At 36.0% G+C, this 17,837-nt stretch overlaps 1 protein-coding gene across 14 annotated transcripts in view; it reads left to right on the top strand.

The window, feature by feature from the left end:
- The window catches only part of EMSY (EMSY transcriptional repressor, BRCA2 interacting), an 89,818-nt gene that overhangs the window by 29,961 nt on the left and 42,020 nt on the right, over positions 1-17,837 (top strand). For all 14 annotated transcript variants that reach the window (XM_032853017.1, XM_032853011.1, XM_032853010.1 and 11 more), the window contains one exon: positions 8,195-8,449. In XM_032853017.1, the coding sequence (XP_032708908.1) occupies positions 8,195-8,449 (255 nt within the window). The remainder of the gene's footprint in view (positions 1-8,194; positions 8,450-17,837) is intronic.

The raw sequence follows: 17,837 nt of genomic DNA, 5'->3' as shown, positions 1-17,837 counted from the left end.
AAATAAATAAATAAAAGTTTGAAGGATGACTTAAAAACTTTTTTTATTATGGAAAATTCCAATCACATGTAAGTAGAGAGACCACTAGAATGAACCCCCATGAGCCCATTCCCAGCTTCAGAGATGGGCAGTATATGGTCAGTCTTATTTCATCTATACATGCTATTTCCATCCACACACCATTGACCTGGAATGTTTGGAAGCAGATCCCAGACATTATATAATTTTAACTATTAATACTTCAGTATGTATCCCTGAAAAAAAGATCACAACTCACAATGCCACTACCACCTAGGATTTTTAACAATAATTTCTTGATATAATAAAATATTTAGTTCTTATCCAAGTTTCTTTGATCATGCGTAAAAAAAATTTTAATTGGGATCCAAAGTCCATACATTGATTGATATGGTTATGTCTTTTTAAACTTTATAAGTCTATCTTCCTTTTTTTTCCCCCTTTGCAGTTTATTTGTTGAAGAAATCTGTCATTTTTCATGAGAGTTTCCTATAGTCTAGATTTTACTGATTTTTATCCCCATGGAGTGGTTTAACAAGTGCTCCTGTTCCATGTATTTCCTTCCATAAAACTGGTAGTTAAATCAAGAAGCTCGATCAGATTTAAATCTGATTGTTTTCGGGAGATGTGGGATTGAATATTTTTTTAAAAAGATTTATTTATTTGAGAGAGAGAGAGAGAGAAAACACGAGTGGGGGAAAGAGGCAGAGAGAGGGAGAGGGACAAACAGACTGTCCCCTAAGTGGGGCTTGATCTCAGGACCCTGAAATCATGACCTGAGCTAAAGTCCAACACTTAACTGATTGAGCCACCCAGGGCTCAAATGGGATTGAACATTTTTTAATAACCTTTTTTTTCCCTTTAATTAGTTTTTATTTGTTTTTATGTTTTTTAAATATGTAAGCACGTATGTACATAATTATATTTTCTCTTTGTGTTTAATGGAAAGTAACATACACATATACTGCACTTTAGTGTTGAAAGAGATAATTTTTAATTTGGTGGTTTTAAGTCTGGTGCTGGTAATATAAAATGATGGTGATAAGTTGAAATGTGCTTTATGTGCATAGAAGGAAGTTTATTAGATGACTGCTTCATATTTGATTCCTTCCCTTTTTTCCCCTATAGATTGCATAGCCTTTTCTGTTATATCTTGAATCTGTGTGTCTCTTCTTGTTCCTCATAAACCACACAGGTTGATGACCGTGACCTTTCTACTTTTTATTCTACCTGCTTCTCAGATAAATCCTGTTGCCATTGTCTTTTCTCATATTTTGGTGAGAGAAATTTTCTTTCATGTCATTTTTCAACTTATATTCTTTTGTGGACTTCATGAATTATTTACCCAATACTGAATCTGTCTTCCACTGACCTTTTATTTTATGTCCTTGACCCCACTTCAACCTGAGTAACATAATTGCTTCCAGTTGTTTCCACTGAAAACTCCTGTTTTCTTCACTATATTGATTTTCTTTAGGGTCTCCCTGAATGGAGTTCCCGTTTTAACATTTCTGTTTCATGAAATCCTTTCCTTATGAAATCCCCCAACCCTGTCAATTCAAAATGATCTTCATTTAGCATCTAAGTTTTTTAAAACCTTAAAGTATTAATGGATTAAATAATTTCAGAGAACAAAAACCCATCAGTAATCCTACCACTGTATCACAATAGAACTTTCCATTTTATGTATTAATGCATTTTTACCTATGTAAGTAAATTATTTATTTAGAATTAAAAACTCATATTCCCTTTGGTATCATACTTTCTTCAAAACATTCTTCTATTTTTCTAAGTTACCCTAGTTATTTTCAATGCTATTTAATATTTCTTTTTCTATTGTAGTTTATTAAATTCTCTCAATGTTGGGTATTTAGAGTATTTCTAGATTTTGATATTATAGATTTACCTATAGCAAATATCTTCGTGAATTTAATTGAGCCCTCTCTTAGAACGAGTTTTTAGGACCAGGATTACCAAATCAGAGGGTTGGAATTTTTTTTTGTAAGTACTGTATGAGTTTTTCTTTTTTTTTTTTTTTAAGATTTTATTTATTTATTTGACAGAGAGCACAAAGGGGGAATGAGAGGGAGAAGCACAGTCCCCACTGGTCAGGGAACCCCACTTGGGGCTTGATCCCAGACCTGTGGGATCGTGACCTGAGCCAGAGTCAGACATTTAACCAGCTGAGCCTCCCAAGCTCCCTGAGGGATGGAATTTTGGGGGAGAGGTTGCAAAATATTATATTTTAGTTCCCTGAACTATATCATCTTAGAATATTTTACTAGTACGTTTCCACTATTAAGTCTTTGTTCCTCCTATTCACAAAAGTTGGGGGGGAAGGAGTGTAATTTCTAGGATTAAAAAAAATTTTGAACAGCATACTGTTGAATCAGTCAGTTGTTTAATACTAGGTTTTTTTCTTTAATCTCTATAAAACAAAACCACAGGTAAGACTTTTAAAGCTGTATACCTTCTTTCCCCTTCACTTAAATGACTTTTTTTTTTCCTTTCTTTTTTTTTTTTTAAGTGTGTTTTTGGCTTCATTCTTTCCTTGGGGCTCATGTTAAAACTCCAAGCAGTTCGTGTTTATTTGGATACCTGTGTAGCCTGAACTGTATTTAATGTCTCCAAATATGGCTTATTATGTTTGCTTCAGTGCTATTCACTGTTGCCTGTATTCATTTGGCATTCGGATGTTTGATTGTTTTGGAGCCCTGGGTTATTAATACATAAACTGAATTGCAAAATTTGATAAGTAATTGAATGACTTCATATAAATTTGAGCAATTTTTTTTTCTTTAAAGATTTTGTTTATTTATTTGACAGAGAGAGAGCACGAGTAGGCAGAGCGGTAGGCAGAGGGAGAGAGAGAAGCAGGCTCTCCACTGAACAGGGAGCCTGATGCGGGGCTCTATCCCAGGAGCTTGGGATCATGACCTGAGCCGAAGGCAGCCGCTTAACTGACTAAGCCACCCAGGCACCCCAGCAATTGGTTTTTAATAAGAAATTTTTTATCTTATTATTATCTCATAAAACCAAAAGTTCAGAAGCAGAGAAGTTCCAATTAAGTTATTTTTTTTAAAGATTTTATTTATTTATTTAAGAGAGAGAGAGTGAGAGGGGAGAGGGTCAGATGGAGAAGCAGACTCCCCATGGAGCTGAGAGCCCGATACAGGAGTCAGTGCTGGGACTCCAGGATCATGACCTGAGCCAAAGGTAGTTGCCACCCAGGTGCCCCCAGTTAAGTTAAATGGTAGCTCACCGAAGCCATCAAGAAGTTTTTTCTAGGCTTTCCTTGTATGTCAGCTTTTTTTTCAGGTAGCTCACATCATGGTTGCAGAATGAGTGCAGCAATTTCATGTATCGCATCCAGATATGACAGCAGGCACAGAAAGAAGAGACAATCAGTCCCCTTTTGTGAATCTGTCTTAGGAAAGAGAATACCTTTCCCAGAAGTTCCCAGGAGAAGGAACTTACATCTTGTTGGACATAACTGTGTTATACACCCTAACCTAAATTAGTTCTTGGCAAGAGTAATGGAGCCATCATGACTGGCTTAGATCAGTTAGAAATTGCCCTCTAGGGCTGGTTTGGGGTCCTCCATAAAATAAATGTCAGTACCCAGGAAGGTGGATCCTTTTGAGAGGAGAAAACAGGTTTTTGTTAGAAAGGACAAAAGGCAGAGGAGAAAGAATATTAACCGGGCAACTAGAAGTATATACTGCATTAGATTGTTTAGTAAATGGTTTTAGAAGAATTGACTTTTTATTTGGTCTTTTACATGTCGATGAGGTTAAATTGGTTAAAAGAATTGTTCAGATATCCTTTTTTTAATCTTTTTTTTTTTTTTTTTGGTCTTCTTGTAATATCAGTTACTGAGAGAGGAGTGTAAATAACTTCAGCTATAACTGTGGCCTTGTGCATTTCTCTTTACAGCACTATCAGTTTCGTCTCATGTATTCTGATCTCTTTTATTAGGTGTATGCACATTTAGGATTGCTGCCTTTTTATTAGTGAAGTGTATTTGACTTGTTTCTTGATGAAATCACCCCCTTTTTATAAAGTGTTGCCTTTTTTCTCTGATGATATTTGTTGTTTTAATGTCTACCTTTCCTGATATTAATGTCGCCATGCAACTTTCTTATAAGTAGTGTTTGCATGATACATCTTTTTTCATCCTTTTACTTTTAACCCATCTGTCCTTTGTGTTTAAGATGTATCTCTTGGGGCGCCTGGCTGGCTCAGTCAGAGATGTGACTCTTGATCTTGGAGTTGTAAGGTTGAGCCCTACGCTGGGTTTAGAGGTTACTTAAAAATAAAATCTCTTTAAAATAAGTAAATAAATAAAATGTATCTTTTTTTTGGATGTATTTGGATGGTGGTCATGGATTTTTTTGGATGGATTTGGATGGTAGTCATGGATTTTTTAAATCCATGACCACCTCTGCCTTTTAATTGAATTACTGAGTCTGTTTATATTTAATGTAATTATCAATATGATTGAGTTCAAGTTCTTCTCTCTTGATAATTGTTTTTATTCATCCTTTCTGTTCTTTGTTTCCTTTTCCCTCTTTTCTCATCTTTTGGATTTATTGATTTTTTTTTAAATTTTTTATTTATTTAATAGAGATTACAAGTAGGCAGAGAGGCAGGCAGAGAGAGGGGGAAGCAGGTTCCCTGGTGAGCAGAGAGTCCGATGCGGGACTCGATCCCAGGATGCTGGGATCATGACCTGGGCTGAAGGCAGAGGCTTTAACCCACTGAGCCACCCAGGCGCCCGGATTTATTGATTTAAAAAAAAAAAGATTTCATTTTATCTCTTCCATTGGTTTCTTAGCTGTGTGTGTGTGTGTGTACTTTATAGATACTTTTTTTTTTTTAAGATTTTATTTATTTATTTGTCAGAAAGAAAGAGAGAGAAAGCACACAAGCAGGCAGAGAGGCAGGCAGAGGCGGAGAGAGAGGCAGGCTCCCTGCTGAGCAAGGAGCCCAATGCGGGACTCAATCCCAGGACCCTGGGATCATGACCTGAGCTGAAGGCAACGGCTTAACCCACTGAGCCACCCAGGTGTCCCTATAGATACTTTGTAAATAGTAGTAGAGTTGGGTCTCAACTGTCACATATGGACATTTTGGGCCGGATAATTCTTTACTATGAGGGGCTAACCTGTGTATTATGGGATGTTTTATAGCATTTCTGACCTCTGCCTACTAAATAGCAGTAGTTGTAGCCCGTCATGACAATGAAAAAGGTCTCCAGTGATCGCCACCTGTGGAAGTAGGAGGAGGCAAGATGCCCTTGGTTGAGAACTCAGCTCTAGAACTTACATTTTGCATTTTTAATTTGTAACAGTCTGTCTTGAAGTAATACGCCACTTCCCGTATTGTGTTAGAATCTTAGAATAGTACACTTCTATTTTGTCTCTCTCATCCTGTGCTATGGTTGTCCTGCATCTTATTTCTCTACATTACAAAACCCACATTGCATGGTTATTATTTTTGCTTTAGTTTTTCTGTTTTCTGTTAAAGATATAACAAAAAGGAGTAAAAAAGTCTTATATTTACCAAGCTCATTTTGTACTTTTCCTCCTCTAGCCGTGGGGTCAGCCATTTTTCCAAGGAACCCTGATTCCATTAGTGGAAAGTAATAATTAGCTAGAATCTGAGTACTAGATATGCTACTGCTATATTATGTGTGTGCATTTATATGTACACATATTTATATCTATATTTATTTCTATATATTGAAAACTGTGGGTTCATACTGATAAATCTAATTTCAATCAAACAGCTCTAGTTTTTTCCTTTCCCTTCTTTGATAGTGAAAAACCTGACTTCCATTGTCTTTCATATATTGACTTATTTTGTCAGTTCCCAGTATGCAACCAGTCTGTTGTTGCTGTTGCCCCCACCACCATGCAGTACCTCTCACTCCACTCAGGCTCTGACATCCTGTAGACTCCTGCATCACCCCACCTATTTCTGACACTCTCCCCACATCAGCCTTTTGCATGGATGCCAGTCTCATCCTTCTCAGCTCTAAGACCTATGACAGGCTGCCCTCCCACCCAGAAGGCCTTTTCATTTAATTTGGATTCTGATACTACCTTAGCCACCCCTTCCCGTGGACATTCTGCTAAAGCTTTGAGTCTGTTTGTTAGGTGGCTCACACTCACTTGCTTGGGCTCTAGCTATACATGTGTGCTGCCTCCTGAGCTTCCCCAGCATGGACACCCTCTGCATCCTCTCCTGATTCCCATGCTAGCCCCATTTCTGCAGTGAGCTCTGACATTTCATGCTAAGCTACTCTTCTCTTTAGTTGCCTAGTTGTTCATCTTGCTTTGCACCAGCTGATAGCTTTAGTGCTGAATTGTTTTGGAAACAAAGGGCAAAAGGAAGAGGACCTTTCACTTATTTAAAACAAAAATAGTCTTCATTACAGTTTATGGTAATAGATTTGTATAGTCATTTGATTATCTTCTCTTGTAACCTTTCCGAAGGTAAGGACTGTTTCATGAATACAATATGGCCCCAAGGAACCAGCATGAAGTATGTGCTCAGTAAATTTTTACTGAATGAACATTCTTAAATTAAGTACTTCAGTCAGGTCATACAGCTGTTAATGTGTTTATGTGCTGAAGGCACGATTTGGACATAGTTCTCTGATTCTAAAGTTATCCTGACTGCTATTACATCACATACTTACACTGTAAAAAACTATGGAGAACAGAGGGAGTGTCCCATGTACACAATTTATCTCAGTATAAGAGTTCATTATAGATTCAATATAAAGGTTAGAGCTTTTAAATAGTTTAGAAATAATATCATTCACTAATATAAAACTTTATATTCATTGAGTCATAAAATGTTGGTGCTGAATGGGGCTCCAGAGATAATCTTGTTCAGCACAACTAAGCAATATAACACAAACTTGTCAAATACTAGTATTTGGGGAGGGATGGGTTTGGGTGAGGTGGGAGAATGTGTAGGTAATGTGGATAAGCCCTCCAGGTGATTCTGATTACTCTCTTAGTCTCTTAAAATAGTTCTTAGTCTGTGATTTCACCTGATCCACACAGCAACCCTTAGAGACTTGCAGGGTAAGGAAAATTTAACAGATGCAGGAGCTGAGGCCCCAGGAATCAGAATGACTTCCCAAGGTTTCTTTTCCATCTTTATCATTCTCCGGAAACATTTTACATAGGAACATGATAGTATTTAACGTTTTTTCTATAATGCAATGTAATTGTCATAATGGGAGGTGTGGGAGAAGAAGGTGTGAAATAGCCCAAGAATTTGGCAATTAGGCTAATTAATTTATGAGTTTCATTTCATTTCAGCAACGCTCAAAAAGTTGATGAGTTATATTCCAGGTTGTTAGGAAGATTAAATCATTTACAGATAATCATCCTGTTGTGTAGTTGAAGAATTTTAAGAAAATTACTGAAGAACTATCTGGGAGAGGGAAGAATTTCTCTCAAACTCGTGCATCTTTAATGGATGTTACTGGTACTTCTTATCTATGCATGCTACTAATATTAGCATTGCACTGAGAAGCAATGTATTAATATGTCATCAGAATTGTTTTGCTATGGATATATTGAGTATACCTGCTTGTAATTTTTCACAGATTACTTAATGACCCAGTTAGAGATCTCAAGCAGTGACTTTAATTTGTAGATCATCAGAAATGAGATATAGGAAAACTCCTTTGCCATGCTGAGTAGTTCAAAAGATGAATGTTTCAGTGTGAAATATTTTCTCTGGCCTTGTTTAAATTGACTTGCTGGAACCTGAAAAGTAGTTTAAAAAATGTATCACAAATAAGATTCAAAACTTAGTTTGCTGTGTTCTTATATTATTCACACTAAGAACTTGTATTTTTCAAAAGAAAATTTATTGAAAGACATGTGAGTATTCTTCCTGTTATTTTCTCTCTTTTACTCTACTGTTCACTAAGGGAACATCAATTTTTTCAAGTGTGAGAGCAAGGACACCTTCCTTGCCAAGTTTGAGGACTGTGTATCAAATATGTAAAACACCACATATTATGTATGACACTTAACAGGTGCTTGATCATTGTTTTTATTGATTTACCTAGTCTTTATCAATTACTACAAGAAGTAGCTTTAAGTATGCTTTGCTATTAAATACTTTGCCCCCTACTCTTCTGCAGGTGTGTCTACATCAGCGATCAAAATGGCATCAACCAGGCTTCCTTCCCCCAAAAGTTTAGTGGGCGCCCCAACTCAGATTCTCGCACAGTTTCCTAAACAGCATCAACAATCTCCTAAGCAGCAGTTACATCAAGTGCAGCAGCAGACCCCGCAGCATGTGGCCCAGCCTGCGCCAGTATCTCATCAGCAGCAACCTCAGCAGTCTCCTTTGCCACCTGGTATCAAGCCAACTATTCAAATCAAACAGGAGTCAGGTAACTGGAAAATGTTTATAAGATATAATTCTTCCCCAGTCACTGCTTCTCTGAAGACTGTGAGTATATATGGATATACAGTTTCCTCAAGCACCAGAATTTAAATTCCAAAATATGTTTTGAGAGCCTCCTGTGGGAAATACTTATATAAAGAACTAGAGCTTGGGCATAGAAATGAGAAAAAAAAAGCAATTTGCTCAGCAGGAAGTTATTTTCAATGAACTCTCCAGGGAGGTAAGGAAGCTGAGGAAGCAAACCCAGATTTTAGAATTATATTCTGGATGCATTGGGGTTATAGAATGTAGGCAGTTGAAAAATTAGTCTGGAGTTTTGTGTTAGAATGCTGTATTATGAATTTGGCATAAAATGGTGTGAGCAGAAGCGCTAAGATTATAAGACACTGTGTACGATAAAGTTTGTGGAATAATAATTTGGGAGTTTATTGAAAGCATCTCTAGGACAGTGGGAACTCAGGAGTAGGAGTCAATTAGTTTAAGTTATTGAATCATAAAGTATTGAATAGAGGTGAACTGGGTGGCTCAGTTGTTAAGCATTTTGCCTTCAGCTCAGGTCATGATCTCAGGGTTCTGGGATCGAGCCCCGTGTCAGGCTCCTCGCTCAGCAGGAAGCCTGCTTCACCCTCTCCCACTCCCCCTGTTGGTGTTCCCTCTCTCACTGTGTCTCTCTCTCTCTGTCAAATAAATAAATAAAAATCTTTAAAAAAAAAGTATTGAATAGAAAAGCAGGTAGGATGGGGGTTCAAACACAGGGAAATTAGAAAGACTCTTAATATACTTTATATCTTTAAGAAATAGAAATGGCTTTTTTTCTTCCTCCAATGAATCTGGACTTTATTTGGTGGTAAAAGAAGTGTTTGAAGATGCCAACATTTTTAGTTTCGTTTGTTTTATTTTTTGATAGGAACATTTTGTTACTAGTTTTTGAGATGACTGACATATCTCAAACATTGTATTATAGGTGTACAACATAGTGATCTGTGTATATATTTCAAAATGATTACAGCAAGTTTAGTCAACATTCATTATTATACATAATCACATTTTTTTTCTTGTGATGAGAACTTTAAAGATTTATTCTCTAAGCGGGATGCCTGGGTGGCTCAGTTGGTTGAGCGGCTGCCTTCAGCTCAGGTCATGATCCCAGTGTCCTGGGATCGAGTCCCACATCGGGCTCCTTGCTCGATGGGGAGCCTGCTTCTCCCTCTGCCTCTGCCTGCCACTCTGCCTGTGTTCACTCTCTCTTGACAAATAAATAAATAAAATCTTTAAAAAAAAAAAAAAAGATTTATTCTCTAAGCAACTTTCAAATATAGTACAGTATTGTTAATTATAGCCACCATACTATAGGTTACCTGCTTAGGATTTATTTATCTTATAACTGGAAGTTTATACCTCCTGACCACCTTTACCTGTTTTGGCTAGCCCTCCATCCCCTGCCTCTGGCAACCACCAATATTCTTTGTATCTGTGAGTCTTTTTTCTGTTTGTTTTTTTAAGATTCTACATGTAAGTGAGATCGTTTAGTATGTGTCTTTCTCTGTCTTATTTCACTTAACATAATGCCCTCAAGGCCCATCCACCTTGTCGCAAATGGCAGGATTTCTTTCTTTTTTAGTTTTTATTTTAACTCATTAGTTAACATACAGTGTATTAGTTTCAAGCGTACAATATAGTGGTTCTACAATTCCATATATCACCCGGTGCTCATCACAAGTGCACTCCTTAATGTCTATCACCTATTTCACTCATTCCCCCACTCACCTCCCCTCTGGCAGCCATCAGTTCTCTGTAGTTAAGTCTGTTTCTTAGTTTCTTTCTCTCCCTCTGCTTCTGTCTCTTTCCTTTTGCTCATTTACTTTGTTTCTTAAATTCCACATTTCAGGGAAATCCTGCAGTATTTGTCTTTGTCCAACTGACTGACTTTGTTTAGCATTATGTTCTCTAGCTCCATTCGTGTTGTTGTAAATGGCCAGATTTCATTCTTCTTCTTTATGGCTGAATAATATTCCATCGCACACAAACACACGTATACACACACACATAATGTCTTCCTTCTCCATTCATCTGTCAATGGACACTTTGGCTGCTTCCATAGTTTAGCTATTGAAAATAATGCTGCAGTAAACACAGGGGTATATGTGTCCCTTCAAATTAGTGTTTTTGTTTTCTTTGGGTAAATACCCAATAATAACGATTGTAGGATCATAAGGTAGTTCTATTTTAACTTTTTGAGAAATCTCCAAACTGTCTTCCACAGTGGTTGCATCAGTTTGCATTCCCAACAAGAGTGCACAAGGGTTCCTTTTTCTTCACATCCTTGCCAACGCCTTTTGTTTGTTCTTTTTTTGATGTTAGCCATTTTGGTGGGTGTGAGGTGTTTTCTCATTGTAGTTTGGATTTGCATTTCCCTGAGGATAAGTGATGATAGCAGTTTTTCATGTGTCTTTTGGCCATCTGGATGTCTTTTTTGGAGAAATGTCTGTTTATGTCTTCTGTTCATTTTTTAATTGAATTATTTGTTTTTTAGGTGTTGAGTTTTATAAGCTCTTTATATATTTTGGCTATTAACCCTTCATCAGATGTCATTATATCTTCTCCCGCTCCATAGGTTTTAGTTTTGTTGATGTTTCCTTCACTGTCACTATACAGAAGCTTGCTATTTTGATGAAGTCCCCAAGTTATTTTTGCTTTTGTTTCCCTTGCCTTAGGAGACATATCTAGAAAAAAATTGCTACAGCCAATATTAGAGAAGTTACTACCTGTGTTCCCTTCTAGGATTTTTATGGTTTCAGGTCTCACATTTAGGTCTGTAAGCCATTTTAATTTATTTTTGTGTATGGTGTAAGAATGTGGTCCAGTTTCTTTTTCTTTCTTTCATATTTTTTTTTTAAAGATTTTATTTCTTTATTTGAGATAGAGAGCGGGAGAGAGAGAGAGAAAGCAAGCACCAGTGGGGGAACAGAGGGAGAAGCAGGCTCCCACTGAGCAGGGAGCCTGATGTAGGGGTGAATCCCAGGACCCAAAATCATGACCTGAGCCCAAGGCAAACACTTAACCGACTGAGCCACCCAGGTGCCCCAAAAGTGGTCCAGTTTCATTCTTTTGTGTGTTGCTGCCCAGTTTTCCCGATACCATTTGTTCAAGATACTGTCCTTTTCCCATTGGATGGTCTTTCCTGCTTTGTCAAAGATTGATTGACCATATGTTTATGGGTTTATTTCTGGGTTTTCTGTTCTGTTCCAGTGATCTTTGTGTCTGTTTTTTTTTTGTTCTTGTTGTTGTTTTTAAATATTTTATTTATTTATTGACAGAGATCACAAGTAGGCAGAGAGGCAGGCAGAGAGAGAGGGGAAGCGGGCTCTGCTGAGCAGAGAGCCCGATGGGGGCTCGATCCCAGGACCCTGAGATCATGACCTGAGCTGAAGGCAGAGGCTTAACCCATGAGCCACCCAGGCGCCCCTGTTTGTCTGTTTCTGTGCTAGTACCACACTGCTTTGATGACTACAGCTTTGTAATATAACTTGAAATCTGGAATTGTGATGCCTCCAGCTTTACTTTTCTTTTCCGAGATTGCTCTGGCTATTTGGGGATTTTGGGGTTCCATACAAATTTTAGGATTGTTCTAACTCTGTGAAAAATGCTGGTGGTATTTTGATAGGGATTGCATTAAATGTGTTGCTTTAGGTAGTATAGACATTTTAACAGTATTTGGGCTCTCAGTCCATGAACATGGAAATGTCTTTCCATTTCTTTGTGTCATCTTCAATTTCTTTCATCAGTGTTTTACATTTTCAGTGTATAACTCTTTTGCCTCTTTGGTTAGTTTAATTGGTAGGTATTTTATTGTTTTTGGTGCAGTTACAAATGGGATTGTTTCTTACTTTCTTTTTTGCAGCTTCATTATTGGCATATAGGAATGCTGCAGATTTCCGTACATTGATTTTGTATCCTGTGTATTTTCTAACTTCATGTATTAGTTCTAGCAGGGTTTTTTTTGGAGTCTCTTAGGTTTTCTATACACTGTCATGTCATCTGCAAATAGTGAAAGTTTGACTTCTTCCCTACCAATTTAGACGCCTTTTCTTTTGTTGTCTGATTGCTGTGGCTAGGACTTCCAGTTCTGTTGAATAAAAGTGGTGAATGGGATTGACTCCTTAATTTCTCTTTCTTCTGTCTTGTTGTTGGTGTAGAGAAATGCAACTGATTTCTGTGCATTGATTTTATATCCTGACACTTTACTGAATTCTTGTACAAGTTCTAGCAGTTTTGGAGTGGAATCTTTTGGGTTTTCCACATATAGTATCATATCATCTGCGTAGAGAAATTACAAAAAAAAAAAAAGTGGTGAGAGTAGACAACATTGTCTTGTTCCTGACCTTAGGGGGAAAGCTCTCAGTTTTTCCCCATTGAGTATGATTTTTGCTGTGGGTTTTTCATAGATTGTCTTTATAATGTTGAACTTCCCTCTAAACCTACTTTGTTCAAGGCTTTTACCATGAATGGACGTTATACTTTGTCAAATGCTCTTTCTTTGTCTACCGAAATGATTATATGGTTCTTATCCTTTCCTTTATTGATGTGATGTATCATGTTGATTGATTTGTGAATATTGAATCACCCTTGCAAACCAAGGATAAATCCCACTTGATGGTGGTGAATGATTTTTTTAAATGTATTGTTGGATTTAGTTTGCTAGTATTTTGTTGAGGATTTTTGTGTCTATGTTCATCAGAAATATTGGCCTATAGTTCTTTTTTTTTTTTTCTCCTGGTGTCTTTTTCTGGTTTTGGTGTCAAGGTGATGCTTGTCTTATTCCAAAAATTAATTTTTAATTATCTCTTTTGAACAGCAGGAGTAGGAGATACTAAAAAATTTCTAGTGAGCAAGATGTAGTTAATCACACAAAATCTAGTATAGCTAATAAAAGCTGTATGATATTATATACTTATTATGTTGTCTGGATTTACTTTTACTCTATTTGAAAATGCTTATAAATGCTTTTCTGGATTGACTCAAAAATCTGTCTGCTAACCCTATTTTCCCCATATGCCTTAAGCCTCAATTGTGGAGTCTTATGGCATGACTTCTTTAGGAAGTCTAACCATCATAGGTATACAAGAAATAGGTTACTAATAAAATTCCACTAATAGCTCTGAGTTGTTCATTCATACTAGATTTTGATTCAGTCTGGTTTATCAGTTTTTCCTTTTATGGATTATGTCTTGGGGATGAACTCAAAATACTTTGCATAGCTCTAGGTTTTAGCATTTTTCTCTAAAAGTTTTATATATTTTTAATTAATTATTTTTATTAACATAATGTATTATTTGCCCCAGGGGTACAGGTCTGTGAATCGTCAGGCTTACACATTTCACAGCACTCACCATAGCACTTACCCTCCCCAATGTCCATAACCCAGCTATACCTACCCGCCACGCCCCAGCAACCCTCAGTTTGTTTTGTGAGATTAAGAGTCTCTTATGGTTTGTTCCAGTTTTTTTTTTTTTTTAGTATCTAAGCCATAATTTATTTTGAGTTAACTTTTTTTTTTTTTTTTTTTTAATTTTATTCATTCATTTGACAGAGACCACAAATAGGCAGACAGGCAGGCAGAGAGAGAGGAAGGGAAGCAGGCTCCCCGCCGAGCAGAGAGCCCGATGCGGGGCTCGATCCCAGGACCCCGGGATCAAGACCCGAGCTGAAGGCAGAGGCTTTAACCCACTGAGCCACCCAGATGCCCCTTGAGTTAATTTTCATATAAAGTATGTGAGGTTTAAGTCAGGGTTAGTTTTTTTTTTGCTTGTGGATATAGTTGCTTCTGTGCCTGTTGTTGAAAAGGTTGTCATACTCTACTGAATTGCTTTGGCACCTTTGTCAGAAATCAGTTGGGCATATTTGTGTGGGTTTATTTCTAGGTACTCCCATTTGTTTCATTGATCTTTGTATCTCTCTCTCTGTTAGGACCATACTGTCTTGATTACTATAGCTATATAGTAAGCTTTAATGTAGATAGAGTGATTCCTTCCACTTTATTTTTCTATTTCAAAATTATTTTAGCTATTCTAGTTTTGTTGCCTTTCTAATTTAAGCTCAAATGTATCTGTGTATAGTAAAACCTTACTGGGATTTCCTAGGAATTGCATTCAACTTCTAGATGAGTTTAGGAAGAATTGACATCGTGTTGAGTTATCTAGTTCATGAACAGAGTGTGGCATTCCATTTATTTAGGTCTTCTTTCACTTCGTTCATCAGTGTTTCACAGTTCTCAGTGTGCAAATCCTGTACAAGTTTTGTTACATTTATACTTAACATATTTCATTTTCTCTGTGTTGTTTTATTTTCATTTCTCATATTGAGAGTGAGTTTGAACAACTCTTTATGTTTGAGAGCCCTTTGTATTTCATTTTTTTGTGTACAGTCTGTATTCATTGTCCATACTTCTGCTGTGATATTTTTCTTATCAATTTCTGGGAATTTTATTATATCAGGATAATTAGCAAACCCTGTGTGTGTTTCATGATTTGCAGGGATTTTCCTCCCAGTTTGCTTGTCTGTTGTTAACTTTATTTATGAGGACTTCTGCTGTATAGATCTTTTTTTGTTTTTATATAGTTGAATTTATCAGTGTAGTCTTTAATGCTTCTAGATTTTTAGTTATAATTCACATTTTCTACATTTAAATATTTTTCCAATTTATCCCAGTATGAGGAATTGATTACGTATTACAGTCTTGGGAAGTTGGTCTGTAGTTTTCTTTTTGTGTACAGTCTTTGTTAGGCTTTAGTTTAATATTATGTGCTTTCGAGAAAGAATTGCAAAGTTTTCTTTCTTAAAAATGCTTGGAATTTAAAAAAAAGCTTATTGAGTTTTAATTTATATACCATTCAAATAACCACTCAAATGACAGTTTAGTAGTAGTTAGAATATTCACAGATATGAGTCACCATCACCACAGTTAATTTTAGAACATTTTCATCACTTCAGAAAGAAACCCTGTAACCTTTAGTTATCATTCTTTACTCCCTATGACAGCCTCTCCAGCCCTAAGCAACCACTAATCTACTTTCTGTCTCTGGATTTTTATATATTTATATATATTTATATATGTGGTCTTTTGTGACCAGTTTCTTTCACTTACCAATGTTTTCAAGGTTCATACATATATTGGTATTTCATTTGTTTTTGTGGCCAAATAATATTTCACATTTTGTTTATTCATTTGTCCATTGATAATACATTTGGGTTTTTTCCACCTGGTGGCTGTTATGAGTATATTCTCTGGAAAGTATTCATGTGTAAGTTTTGGGTATTCAGTTCTCTTGTGTATATATTTTGGAGTGGACGTGCTCAGTTTATGGTAACTCTATAATTGTTTGAGAAACTACTAGACTGTTTTCCATAATGACTGTACCATTTTACATCTGCATTTGTGTATGAGGGTTCCAGTTTCTCTGTCTCCTTTCCAACACTTGCTATTCTCTGACTTTTTGATTCTAGCCCTCCTAGTTTCTGAAGTGGTATTTCATTGTAGTTTTGATTTATATTTCTCTGATGACTAATGATGTCAAACATCTTTTCCTCTGCTTATTGGCCCTTTTTATATTCTCCCTTGGAGAAATATTTATTTATATCCTTTGTCCACTTTTAAATTGGGTTGTCTTTTTATCAGTGAGTTGTAAGGCTTTGTTTCTTGTTGTTGTTGTTTTTGTTGTTTTTAGTTTATATATTTTTTATATTAAATCCTTGTTATTAGATACATGATTTGCAAATATTTCCTGCCATTCTGTTGGTTGTCTTTTCACTTTCTTGGTGATGTCCTATTACAAAAGTTTTTAATTTTGGTGATGTCCAGTTTATTTTTTCTAATGTTCCTTATGCTTTTGGCATCATGTTTAAGAATCTTACCAAATTCCTGATCATAAAGATTTATTCTGTCTTTTTCTAAGTGTTCGGTAGTTTTACCTCTTAAATTTAGGTCTTCGATCCATGTTGAGTTAATTTTGTTATGATGTGAAGTAAGCCTCCCATTTCATTTTGCATATGTCTATCCATTTGTTCTAGTACCATTTATTAAAAAGACGATCCCACCCCACCCCGCTGCCTGCACCGTTGAATGGTCTTGGCATCTTGTTGAAAAATCATTTGGTTTGTTTCTGTGCTCTGAATTCTATTCCATTAATTTGTATGCGTATCCATATGCCAGTGCCACATTGTTTTGGTTACCATTGATTTGTAGTATGTTTTGAAACCAGGAAATGTAATTACTGTTACCTTGTTCTATTTTTAAAGATTGTTTTGAGTGTTTGGGTTCCTTGAAATTCCACTACAAATTTTGGAATCAGCTTATTAGTTTCTGTAAAGAAGTTAACTGAGATTCTGATAGGGATTGCATTGCATCTATAGGTCAGTTTAGGAGTATTACCATCTTAATAATGTTAAATTTTTTGACCCATGAACATAAGATGTTTTCCCATTTATTTAGATCTTCTTTAATTTATTTCAACAATGTTGTGTGGTGTCTAGAGTATAAGTTTTACACTTATTTTGTCAAATTTATTCCTAAGTATTTTTTTGAAGCTACTATGAATGAAATTGTTAATTTCATATTTTGGATTGTTCATTGCTGATTTATACAAATAAAACTGACTTTTGTGTTGTTTAATACCTTGTACCTTTGCTGAAGTCATTTTTAGTTCTAATAATTTTAGGTGAATTTCTTAGGAATTCCTATGTAAAAGATCATGTGATCTACAAATAGAGATGATTTCTGCTGTTATAGTCTGGATGCCTTGTTTTTTGCTTTTTGGTTTTTGGGGGGCGGAGGTTTGTTGTTGTTGTTGTTGTTGTTATTTTGCCTAATTTCCCTGACAAGAGTCTAGTAAAATGTTGAGTATAACTTTTAAGAGTGCACGTCATTGTTTTTTTCCTTGTTCCTTCTTTTCATAGAACTTCTTTTAACATCTTTTGTAAGACAACACATTATTACTAGCAACAAACTCCATTTTTGTTTAACTGGTAAAGCCTTCATCTTCCCTGTATTTCTGAAAGATAGCTTTGCTGGATATTGGATTCTGGGTTGGCATTTTCTTTCTTTGAATACTTGGAATAGTTATCTCATAATAACTGCTGAGAGGTCAGTTATTAACCTTAATGCAGTTCCTTTATAAGTGACGTTGTTTTTTTTCCTTGTTACTTTCAAGATTTTTCTGTTGCTTTTGACTTTTACCATTTTTAGTATGATGTGTCTGTTTGTAGATCTTTTTGTGTTTATTCTGTTTGGCGTTTGAAGAGCTTCCTGGATGTGTAAGTTATTGCTTTTCAGCTTCCTGGATATGTAAGTTACTGCTTTTCAAAAATTTAGGACATTT

This window comes from Lontra canadensis, unplaced genomic scaffold (genome assembly GCF_010015895.1).
Source record: "Lontra canadensis isolate GAN:19392208 unplaced genomic scaffold, GSC_riverotter_1.0 scaffold7, whole genome shotgun sequence".
Taxonomy (NCBI): Eukaryota; Metazoa; Chordata; class Mammalia; order Carnivora; family Mustelidae; genus Lontra; species Lontra canadensis.
The sequence above is the reverse complement of the archived record's forward strand: the minus strand, read 5'-3'. Positions and strand labels throughout refer to the sequence as shown.